This window comes from Pelobates fuscus, chromosome 1 (assembly GCF_036172605.1).
Source record: "Pelobates fuscus isolate aPelFus1 chromosome 1, aPelFus1.pri, whole genome shotgun sequence".
Classification (NCBI taxonomy): Eukaryota; Metazoa; Chordata; class Amphibia; order Anura; family Pelobatidae; genus Pelobates; species Pelobates fuscus.
The window spans coordinates 142,519,939-142,532,929 of record NC_086317.1 but is presented as its reverse complement, the minus strand read 5'-3'; the positions used below and the strand labels follow the sequence as shown (position 1 = coordinate 142,532,929).

At 38.0% G+C, this 12,991-nt stretch overlaps 1 protein-coding gene across 3 annotated transcripts in view; it reads right to left on the bottom strand.

The window, feature by feature from the left end:
- The window catches only part of PPM1J (protein phosphatase, Mg2+/Mn2+ dependent 1J), a 75,928-nt gene that overhangs the window by 41,266 nt on the left and 21,671 nt on the right, over positions 1-12,991 (bottom strand). For all 3 annotated transcript variants that reach the window (XM_063450712.1, XM_063450720.1, XM_063450705.1), the window contains exons 2-3: positions 3,093-3,246; positions 1,316-1,633 (exon numbers count right to left, since the gene is read on the bottom strand). In XM_063450712.1, coding sequence (XP_063306782.1) covers positions 1,316-1,633; positions 3,093-3,246 — 472 coding nt within the window. The remainder of the gene's footprint in view (positions 1-1,315; positions 1,634-3,092; positions 3,247-12,991) is intronic.

Genomic DNA, 12,991 nt, shown 5'->3' with positions numbered 1-12,991 from the left:
AATAAAGAAAATCAAACTGAATTATTTTTCCAACATCAATTTTCTAAAATACTTTGATTAGTTAATAACACCATAAGTATGTCCCATGGTGACTCAAATCCATGGGAAAGTAAATGGAGGATGAAAAACATAATTTAGATTTTAAAGGATAAATGAATTTATAATACAGTTAAGCCAACTTACATAAAGGATTTTGTCCTACAAAAACATGTGACACACTACCTGTAAGTAAGTAAAGTCATCGTGTTTTTGTGTTTATAGTCACCTGAACAACTACAACTTATTCTTCTGGTGAGTAGAATCATTTCCTTCAGGCTTTTTGCAGTAAACACCGTCTTTTCAGAGAAAATGCAGTGTTTACATTACAGCCTAGGGATAACTTCACTGGTCACTCATCAGATGACTGCTAGAGGTGATTCCTAGGGCAGTGCTGCACACTGTGCACTACTGCCATTCAGTGTCTCCACCATCTGCATGGAGACATTGAACTTTCCTCATAGAGATGCACTGATTCAATGGATCTCTATGAGGAGATGCTGATTGGCCAGGGTTATGTTTGACGAGGAGACCCATGATCTGCCTCCTTGACAAACTCAGCCAATCCTATAAGAAAACATAGTGATTGGCTCACATAATTACTTCTGATGATGTCAGGCATGCAGGCAGGTCAGGTGCAGAGCCAGCAGCTGCAGACTTGAATACAAGTAAGATTTTACTATATTTAGGGAGGCAAGATGGGCTAGATGGTGGTTTTAACACTATAAGGTCAGGAATATATGTTTGTGTTCCTGACCCTATAGCGTTCCTTTAATAAATAGTTTTTATTATGAATTAGGAAACCAAATCATACCTTACCGGTTGCCTGAGGTCTTACTGAGTTAACAAAACAGCTATTAAGCACATTAAACCCATTATGCATCCCTACATAAAACTAAAAATCACATTTATTAGATGTACACTAATATACAACTAAAGAGAGTATGGTGGTGAAATCAAATCTGCATGGTGAAAGATAGATTAATATATATGGCTGAACTGGAGATTTTTCTAAATGACCTATTATTTGCAATTCACTCACTGTTTAATGAATAGTCACCTGATTGCAGCGTTATGACACAGTTCATGTCAAGTTATTTTAAAGAGGTATACCAAAAAAACAGGGCTTTCAACAGTATCTTCAACCAATCATCTCCTGCATTAGCCTTCCAGCTTTGGAGGGCAATGATAAGCTGAGAGCACTGGGTTAACCCACCGGCAACGGACATAGAATTAAGTGAATTGCAGTCCAACAACAGGTTAACTTTCAGTCACTCACCATTTCCCTGAAAGCATTTTCAAGTGCACCGATAACAAGGCTCTCTGGAAAAACTTGCTTTTCAAGATGGAAGCGTAGCTCTGTATCCAGGGGGGGCTGTGTTTTTTTCTCCTTTGGAGTACCTGCTGCATTTTCAGTTGTTACATGAACAAGACATAGAGGCGCAGGTGTTGCCACAGGCTGCCTTAGGATGGACACCAAGTCCCTTAGTTGATCGCAGACGTGAAAGTGGAGTAGCTTTGCTGCAAACATGGCACATCCACACCCTGCATGACCATCAAACAGTCCCCAGTACGAGAAACCAATATCATGATCAACCTGGAATGTTAAAACAAACATAATGGTTACTGATTCTGAATACACTGAAAGCTGTATTTAACTGGCACAAGATTTGGCCTATTATTATAATTGTGGAGCCAAGAATTTATCCATTATTTGAGATTTTTATGTACCGCAAAAGTCAGCATGTTCATAATATACCACAACAATTAAGTGTGCTCAGTTATATCTACCCCTTTGGAGAGTTGGAGGTGTATTGAATGAATTGCACGAAGTTATTTAATCTTTAAAGCGGCACTGTCATGGCCCTATCCATTTTTGTTTTTTTTTAAAACCCCCCCTCCTGAATCCACTACATTTGATTGTCCCTCAGTCACACCCAAATGCCCGAAGGTTCCCCGTTTCACCTGTTTATTCCTTGCCCGGATCTAGGTACTAGGCACCATCGGCTTTAATGTGGGCAGGTGAAGGCCCTGCGGGACACATCATGTGTCCACACTAGATTACACTGTGAAATTCCTGCACATGCCCAGTTTAAAATTTTTTTTCCATTTGTTCACTCGTCAGAAAGACAAATAAAATCCGAAAATACAAAAAAAATACAACTTAAATATTATTTGCTGACATCATCAGAATTTATGATTTTTAGCTAATACAATGATTGCTGAAATGAGCAAAGAGGCAGGGCCAAACACTGGCTTGGCCAATCAGCACCTCCTCATGGAGATGTATTGAATCCTCTGGGAAGTGGCCACGTGAGGTGTCCCTTGGGGGGCAATGTAAACACTGCCTTTTCTCTGAGAAGACAGTGTTTGCATGAAAATGCCTGCAGGGAATGATTATACTCCCCAGAACAACGATATAGTGTCCCTTTAAGTCAACTTTAGCTTAATGAAGCAGTTTCTATGTATAGATCATGCCTTTAGAGGCTCACGGCTCATTTCTCTGCCATTTGGGAGTTAAATCACTTTTGTTTCTGTCCATGCAGCTCAAGCCACACCTCCCCTGGCTGTGAGAGGCTCCTTAACACCGCAAAAGACAAGAAATTCTAAACAGAATTTGCAATAAAGGAAGTGTAGACATTAGCTCTCACTTTACAGGAAGTGTTTAGGAAAGCTGCATAAGTCACATGCAGAGAGGTGACTAAGGCTACATAAACAAAGTGATTTAACTCCTAAATGGCAGAGAATTTAGCAGCAACACTACAGAGGCATGATCTATACACCAAAACTGCTTCTTTAAGCTAAAGTTGTTTTGGTGGCTATAGTGTCCCTTTAAAAAGTAACATTTGTGTACAACTCAAGTTATTGTGTCCTCCCAATTTTGCTAAATATAACACTATCACCATCAGGAATCATGACACAGAGGTTGTACTGTACTAGGTCGTTGTGACTTTGTAACATTTGTTTTCTACTCTTATGCTACATTCTCAGGCTCTGAAAGTTCACCTTACACTGACCAATTATTTTTTTTTATAGCACAACATAAAATAACTAACCTGGTCCAGAGATTCTTGTTTCTGGATTATACTTTGGCCAGATTCTGGAAATTCTTTGAGACAGTCATTCGATTTTCCATCTCTCATTTCTACAGTTATATATTCACAGCAAGCCTGGTCTTCATTGTGTAAACTTTTTCCCGCATTCACCACTCTATAATAATAAAAATCACATAAGTATCACAAAACATCATCAATATATATATTTCAGTTAAAAGGAAAGCATTGCACCATTGACCCAAAAAATGAGAGGGAGCAAATGTATCGATGGTATGCTACAAATGCATTTTAAAATATACAGTTCTGGGCCAAAGATATAGGAAGGTGTTAAATATGCTGTAAATTAGAAGTGCTTTACATTTTTTTTTTTTTTAAATGTTCATATTTTTTTTTTTTTTTTTATCAATTAACAAAATGCAAAGTGAGTGAACAGAAGGAAAATTTAAATCAAAATTTGGTATGACCACCCTTTTCCTTCAAAACAGCATTCAGTTCTAATTGAATTGAACATAGATTTGTAATTCTAATTGCTACAATTGCACAGTCAATGATTTTGTAGGCTTGTAGTCAGGTTCATAATTAAACTATTATACCAAACAGGAGCTAATGATCATTCATTTAATATGTAGGTTGTAACACTATATTACATGAAACAGCACGTAGGAGGAATAAAACTCTGCTCAAAAGGTGAGGTTACTGAAGGCAGTTTAATGTCAAAAGTCATATACCTTTGCAAGACTGAGCACAGCAATAAGACGCTAGTTTTACTGCATCAGCAAAGTCTCTGCCATGCAGAAATGTCAAGGCAGGTAGGGGTTATCCTGTGTGCTGTCCAAGTTCTTCAAAAGAAGCATAAATAAATGTCCAACATTGAGGCAAAACACAGATGCAAACTTAGTGAAGCTCATAAAATACACCTCAGGCTTATTTTCCTTGAAAAATGGCAGTGCCATCAGTACATAATTGGCAGAACCCTGTGAAACCCTGTCCAGAGAAGTACTCTTCATGGAAGATTTGTGTCCAAAAACACCAAATGTCGCCATGCCTCTGACATAGGAACAAGGTAAAGCAGCTCAATTATGCATTACAACACAAGAATTGGAGTTCAAAAAAATGGCAGAGGTGTTCCCGACTGAACTTTAAACTATTTGGCTGTAGCAGAAGGCAGTTTGTTTGATTAACAGCTGGAGAATGTTACAATGAAACATAGTAGAAGGTTCTTGCAATTTTGGGACTGCATTTCGGCAAATTTAGTTGGGAATTTGATCTGAATTAATGGTCTCCTCAATAGCGAGAAGTAAGGCAGATACTTATTTATTAAGCAATACCATCAGGAAAGGTATTTGATTGGCCCCAAATGTATTCTGCAGCTTGATAACAACCTAAACATACAGCCAAAACCATTAAAGGGAGACTCTAAGCACCAAAACAACTTTAGCTTAGTGTAGTGGTTTTGGTGTATATATTATGTCCCTGCAGTCTCACTGCTCAATTCTCTGATATTTAGTAGTCAAATCACATTTCTTTCTCCTTGTTCAGCTCCAGTTATGCCTCCAAAGGCTGTGATTTCCACAGTCAACAGGAAAAACATGGTTTAATTTTCAATCAGCTAACAGCACATTGTGTTTACTTTAGAAGTACTTATCTTCTGCTTTGTTAATTGAACTTTAATTACAAACATAAGTTTCCTGCAGGTCCTAGCTAGGGTTGCCATCTTTTTGGAAAAAAATACTGGCCAAGCTAATTTGCATAATTAATTATATATGCGTGACATCACAGGACACAACATATACAAGAGAATGAAAACATTTGGAAAGAGAAAATTCCCTAAATCACTAATAAACTTATTTTAATGTGTGTACTTTGTCTGACTATGCACATAGCATTGTGTATGTGAGGCAGTGCATGTATAATACTGTCTGAATGAGTGTGTATAGTATTGTGTGTGTATAGAAGTGTGTCGTTGTCTAAATGTGTATAACATTGTGTGCATACGGTTGTCTGAGTGTGTGTCAGTGTCTGGATGCTGTGAGTGTGTGTCTACTATGTCTGTTTAAGTTATTGTGTATAACAAGGAGTGTACATACCATTTATCAGAGATGGATATTCTGGTTCCATTTCTCTCACCATTCTCCCATCTGACTGCTGAATACATACACACACAGACTGTTAATTGCCCACACACAGACTGCTGATTACACACATACAAACACTGACTGCTGAATGCACACATACACACAATGACTGCTGAATAGACACACACACACAGAGACTGCTGAATACACTCACACAGACTGCTGAATACAGAGACACACAGACGGCTGAATATACACACACAGATGGCTGAATACACACACACACAGACTGCTGAATATGCATACACACTGATTGCTGGATACACACACACACACTCGGACTTCTGAATACACACACACACACACACAGAGACTGCTGAATACACACAGACAGACTGCTGAACACACACACAGACTGCTGAATACACATACACACAATGACTGTTGAACACACACACACACACACAATGACTGTTGAACACACACACAGACTGCTGAATACACACACAGGCGGCTGAATACACACACACACACACAGACTGCTGAATACACACACACACACACACTGATTGCTGAATACACACACACACACACACACACACACACACACACACACAGACTGCTGAATACACACACACAGACTGCTGAGTACTTACACACATGTACCTGACTCCTTCTGCTTCTCCTTTAGGTCCTCCCACTCTTCCCATGCTCCATTCTATTAGTGGAGCTGACAGGGACATGCTGCATCTCAGCCCTTTCCTAGCACAACTTAGAACACCGCACATCCTAGGGGCCGGTGCCGATATTGCAGAGCATTCTCCTCCTATATGTTTGCAATTTTTGCCACACAGCATCAAATACCGGCTGTGCCTGTAGAATACTGGCCAGGTGGAAACCCTAGTCCTAGCAGCCAATTAACAGAGCCAGAAATATAAAATTATAAAATAAACACACTGTGCAATAAATGGAGTTTAAAAATTAGATCTTTCTTTACAGGAAGAGAGTAGGGAGACTCTGTAAAACAGGCAGTGGAGGTGTGGCTAAGCCTGCAAAAACAAAGTGGTTTAACTCTTAAAAGTCAAACATTTGCAGTGACATTACAGGGACATGATCTATACACCAAAACTGATTCATTGAGCTAAATGTGTTTAGGTGTCAAGAGCATGGGTAGGAAACCTTTTAGTAATACTGTGCCAAAACAAGATGTTGAAGTCCCTTGGCGTGCCTGTCCTGTTTGTTTAGATGTTGTAGGTTTATATATTGCCGTATTCTCTTTGTGTTATTTATGAGTTCTGCAGTTGCTTTGTAGCATTGTATTTATGTGTATGTTGGCTGCTCTATTGTATAGCTTCATTACATAACATAACACATAATACAAAAGTACAAAGACAACAAACAACAAAGACAGCAAACAGATTATCAATTGACAATGTATGAGTGCTTATAATAACCCAAACTGGGTTAAAACCATTCTCTTTGTTAGTCTTCATCGATTATTCCCTTCCAAATTCATACGCCTTTCCCCCCCCCCCCTTTCCTATATTTGTCAGTCAACTGCCCCTAACTCTAGTCGGCATTAGAGCCCAGAATATGGGGAAGCCCTTTGAAGTATGCCTATTTTCAATGCTAAGGTTTGGGACACTCTAAATACAGAAGAAAGAGGAGGAGTAAAAAGAGTCGTACAGACAATAACTATAAAAGAAAGAGAACCCCCCAAAAGCCCAACAATACCCATACTTCAACATCCACACACATACCACATACATTATACCGAGATTCCTTGGGGAGGAGGGCCGACAAAGGGGAGTAACTATAAAGAGTTTTGTCCAAGGGTCAAACAATATTCATCCCAAAGAGCCCATCTATACTTTGGGACGATATGAGCACCTAAATGACCGTCATCTCTTTCCATTGTTCGATTTCTTTGCATTACTCTTACCACTTCTGACCACTTTGGCAACCTTTTTCCTTTCCAATTTACAGCATTCAACCATTTCGCTATCGCTAAAATATGAGCGGTAACTAGGAAAGAGGTGAAACAGGGCCAATTCTGGGGTTAATTTAATCTTCTCACCTACAATTTGAGATATTCCACGTGTGACCTCCTTCCAATACATTTGCATATAGGGACACGACCACCACATATGTATTGCTGAGCCAGCTTGATTACAACCTCTCCAACAAATTTTGTATATATCTTCTTTTTTTTCTCCAAAGCTTAAGTGGTGTTATATACCATCTGTTTAAGATTTTAAAATACGTCTCCCTATATGAGACATGTTTGATTAATGTATCCATTGAAGCAAAGGCTCCCAACCACATTTCCATAGTTTGTGGTATTGTGTATGATACCTATGAATATGAGCTTGGTATGGGAGCTGCTTGTGGGATTGTGTGTGTGGATGATATGTCACAATGTGTATTTGGTGGTGTGTGTATGTGTGGGGCAGCTTCTGGTATTGCATGTGAGGCTGCTTGTTGGGTTGTGTGCATGAATGTGGAATGTCAGTTGTGTTATGGTTGTGTATTGGCTGTTTGTTTTACTTGTATGATAGGGAGGCTTTTTCTGCAGCTCTGTGTATATCTAGCAGTGTGGGTGGCTTCCCTGGGGTCCACTGAGGACCAGGCTGATCAGGTGCAGGCTGCTCTACTCCAATACAAATTCCTGTTCACAAGTGCTGGGAGAAAGTGGTTTGAGATGACTTCCTCTAAGTAATGCAAAGCGCAAAGTGAGGAATGTCCCTGAGCAACTGCAATCTCTGCTCGGTATGCACTAGCAGATATATGAAGTCTCACTGGGACTCCTAATAGGCCAGAGCCTAATCTGGCAGCCTTGAGTGCCGTGCAAAGGCACCTCGAGTGCCATAGGTTGATGACCCCTGGTCTAGAGTGATAGTATGACTCCAAAGAGTGTCGATTTCATCATTCAGACTGTCTGGAATTACATGAAGAGATAGAAGTAAGGTTGCCTAAATCCACAGAAGAACTATGATTAGTTCTCCAAGATGTTTGAAACAATCTACCTGGTAAGTAAACTGTGTGTAAGTGTACCTTAAAGAATTGATGCTGTTCTAAAGGCAAAATGTGGTTGCACCAAATAATGATTTGATTCAGATTTTTATTCTATTCACCCACTTTGTAGTTTGTTAATTGATAAAAATAAACTATTAACATTTTTATTTTGAAAGCATTCTTACTTTACAGCATTTTTCCATAAAAATTTTATGAGCTTTATTAACAGTGAAATTGTCTTTTAAGGACACTGTTTAATCATTATAATGACTTGCAAAAAGATCATAAGAGTCTCATTGATATATGCTGTCAATCACTGTGAGGAACTATTACAGGTTTTAGAAGACCTAGAAAAAGCTCCTGTGTTTTTTTAAAAACACCCATAGGTTTTGTTAACACAAATATATCTCTACAGCGGTTGTTGTTAAACATTAACAGAATTAAAAAAAAAAGAAAAAAAAGAAATTTTAACGTGCAAAGCGCATAGGTCTCTCCAAAATTATTATTTTAAAAAAAAATAAAGCAACCGAAGGACCCGCTCCTATTACAATGGATATGAACAATCCCAGGATTAACTGCTTCATTACGTCTGGAGACCTGAAACCCAGATTAGAACCCTTTCTTTCAGCAAGAACATAATATGTCTGGTCCATCAATATGATGCCAACATAATTTTTTCTACACCCCTTTTGGGTGACTAAATACACCTGGATACTCCTGTTCTTACCACTGCTGAGAGGGGGGCGGGGGCATTGCACAATAAGTAGTAGACTAGAGTCTAGACTGTACATATACATGTTCACCTTTCTGTTAAAACACGTCTGGTTTGTATTCTGTAAATAGCAGCACTGCATAGAACATATAGATGCATTCTGTGAAGAAGTACAGGGCTGTAGTAAAGGAGATGATTAACTCACAACCATCAGATTAATAATCAGCGCACACACAAAAAAACAACAATACAGTTTTACATTTTACAAGGCTCCTTAGAATCACCTATCGTAGCAAACAAATATGGGGATTAAGCTACACCATATGGCCATATTGTGTTAAGGCTAACAGTACGTCACAGTACTCCAATATCGGTAGGGGTACTCCACACCATTATGTGCCAACAATTCCCCTTTTTTCTATGTATATTTGAAATCCACACCCGATTCCTATTGGCTTGAGTCACTACCTTCTCTTGCTCACAGTATGCGACGGAGAAGTACTTTGGAGATGACACGGCTGTGCATGCCCAGTAAACTGAGAGTCATGAAAATGGAACTGGGCACGAGGCAACGTGATCGAGGTGAATATAAAGTTATCACGACAGAGGAAGTGAAGCTTGCCTTAAGCTTTACCTACTTGTCACAATTGTCAAACGTAGAAAAATACATAAGACCAAGTAGTCTCCCTACTCAAAATTACATTCCACAAAAAGGGCATTGCTCTCGTGTCACACACATATAAAATTGAAAATGGTATTTACCCTTCCAATTAGAACCACTTGGTAGATAAAAAGGAATCCGCTAAAAACCTCAATATAAATGCACACAGCAAAATATCTACAAGGGGTAATACAAAGGCACAAGGATAGTGTAATACTATAATCATCCTTGAATCTTTCATCAAATAGATGGAGATGGGAGGATACAAAATTAAAATAAATAAATAAAATAAATAAATTAAAATAATTTGTATCCTTCCATCTCCATCTACAGTATTTGGTGAAAAATTCAAGGATGATTGTATCCAGCCCCCAGATGTTATTGATGGGCTTTTTTATCTACACATATGTTGTAAGTGTATGCAATAAATCAGTGTATTCTATATTTAAAGTGTTGCACTATGGTTTCCATTTTTTTTTTTTATCTTTACATACATCTCTGAATATCTGGAGGATTATCTTGAAAGGTCTCTACCACCTACATTTTGATGAGCTTTATATACCAACTACACTTGTGAGTTTAACCTTGACTAATTAGTATTCTCTTATGTGTATACAGTATAACACTATCCTTGTGCCTTTGTATTACCCCTTGTAAACATTTTGTTGTACAAGTAGTCTCCTTATTTTGTCTTATGTTTTAAAGAGAAATAGATCAGAAATTAAGGAAAGAAGAACAGATTGGAAAAGAAGAGGAAACAATAGGAGAAAGAGACACTTTAAATTTTGGTACATAGTAAAAGGACAACTATGATCAAATTGTCATCTTGTTTTTTTACACATTTATTACATTTAATGAAATGTTAATATTTTTAAAAATTATGTATATAGACTTTTTTTTTAGAATATTCCACATTTTTATCTGTCTGAGCAGCCACATTGGATTAGATGCTACTTTTATTTGATATACTGTTGTTCAAGCAAACTTGCCTGCTGCTGTGATTGCTCTGTGTGCCCTGTGTGAAACTACAGTAGCAGGTTGTACCAGCCCGAGCAGCAACTAGTCAGAGAACAGTAGAATCTGACCCAGCATTGATTCCCAGCCAGAAAAAAAAAAAGTTATATACATCATAAAAAAAATCAACAGAAGTAAGAATTTGACAAGAATTTTGAAAAAGGTAAATTTAATGGAAATGTAAAACAAAATATACATAATCATATCAAATCTTTCTTCTACTCAATGTATCCCAGAAGGATCATTTTTATATGGGCCACAGATGAAAACAGCTGTGCTCACACGTTAGATCGTTAATAATATTCTCTGAGAATAAAATTGAATAAATCAAATGCTATATACATGTTGTTTTAACAATAAAAACGTCAGAGTATGCTGTTTTAACTAAAGAAAATCAAAGTGTAAGCAGAGTTACATAGAACTCATCACTTTCGTTTCCCAATATAGAACATCCATATGGAATTATACAAAGGCGGACACTCTTTTAAAAAACACCCCACATAAATAACCATGATTAACTTTAATTGGCATCTATTCTTAAACTTACATGACTCAGGGAACAGGTTACATAACAGATCTGCATGGTAACTAACCATAGTAACATGACAAGAGATCTAACCTTAATCTGGGATGCTTATTAAAAAAGCCAAACAGATTTCTTTATTTACTGTAAATGTTTGTGGAAAATGTATATTTTGGCTGCGCTCAAATGATTTCTGCCATGCAGGGAGTATTTTGCCCATGTGCCCATACTGATCAGGGAGTCTAAAGAAACCGGTCTCCTATTCTAGACAGGGGACTTGTCAGAGGCACTCTAGGATTTTGGGATGCCTTTTTTCCATAATGGGAAATGGTCAGTGGACTTTAAAATACTAGCTACATGCTTGCACTCATATTGTTGTAGTCAACTTTTTTTCTGGGATGGGGATGTTAAAGAAAAACTTCTCTATGATGTTGTTATGGTAGCAGGAGGGCCTGGGCACCGTCTTGCCCTTAGTGATTAAACCATTTTCAAACAGTTTAATGTATCCACCATCATAACTCAGCACTGCCTTCATTGTGGCTGCACATGATGTGCAGGGACAGTAAGTACTATCACTAACAATATGTGCACAATGAGAGTAGGCTGAGAGAGTCAGCTGATGCATCAGAAGGTCTTTTTAAATCCTTAAATCATGGGATACATAGGGGCAACTGACATTACCCTCCAACTCTTTACAGCAGATTAGATGCTTCACATGTACAGCACATGTAAGCAGAGAGAATATTTCAGGATTTGCATATTTGATGGCTGCCTCATCTTAGAAAGTGAACTGTATATATGCTATTGCGCATATATCTATGGTCACCTGTCACCCAAACCAAATTTGAGCAACTCTGTTCTGATGTTAACCCCTTAAGGACACATGACATGCCACTGAGTCTACTGAGTCAGATATGGACTGGGGGATAGAATTTATACTCAAATCATCTATCGATTCTTCCATGCAACTAGTCAACTATAAACTACTTAGTAGTCCACGTCAACCTATCGTTCCTGTAAGTTTTTCTTGTAATTGTCCTATTTATAGTTAAATCTCCCCTCTCATAATATTGTAAAGCGCTAAAGAATCTGTTGGCGCTATATAAATGGCAATAATAATAATAATAAAAAAATATTAATAGTAGGTGGCACCCATCTCCTCAAATTTTAATTAGTATCTTTCCTCCAGTCTCCAGGTCATGCTAGATATGTCATACCCCTTTGAGAACTACAAGTCACATCTAGTGGCACTGCCCTACAATAGGCCCATACTGGATAAGTAAATCTTGCCGCATTAAAAATATGGTGCAGATACAAGGATCCCCTTTACACCTAAAGATTTCACCTTTCACCCATGCCCAAGAAACACTATTTATATTCCCTTATCGCACTTATCTATTGTTGGAAATCTGCTAAATATCCATCCATTAAGGAATTAATTGATAGGTAAAATTAATTTGATCCATGGAGGAGATTAGGTCTATACTTAGTGTTAAATACCAGGCCTATGTTCTCACCATGGTTAGTCTTTTTCCAATGGCTCCAGCCAGAGAGGGTTGGTCGTCAGCCGCTGAGTCCGTTCTGTTCCTTTTTATGCACTCTTTTTATCTGTGTGAACCCCATATAACATTATTTCCCCTTTCCCCTCTTACTCAAGTTAACCAGGATACTTAAGTCTTTCCCCTGCCATATCGACTTTTTTCCTTTGTGCTACGTACTCATCTGTGTCATATATACTTATGAAGAGTCTCCTCTATATTTGCATTTAGGTTTCAACCACAAATCTACTGCTGTACGAATTTGCGTTTCTTTTTCTTTGTTCCTTTTCTGATTTAACTGTATGTATATAAAGATCTTTATATATTATAGAGATATACAATGGCAATGTACTTTTTTTTA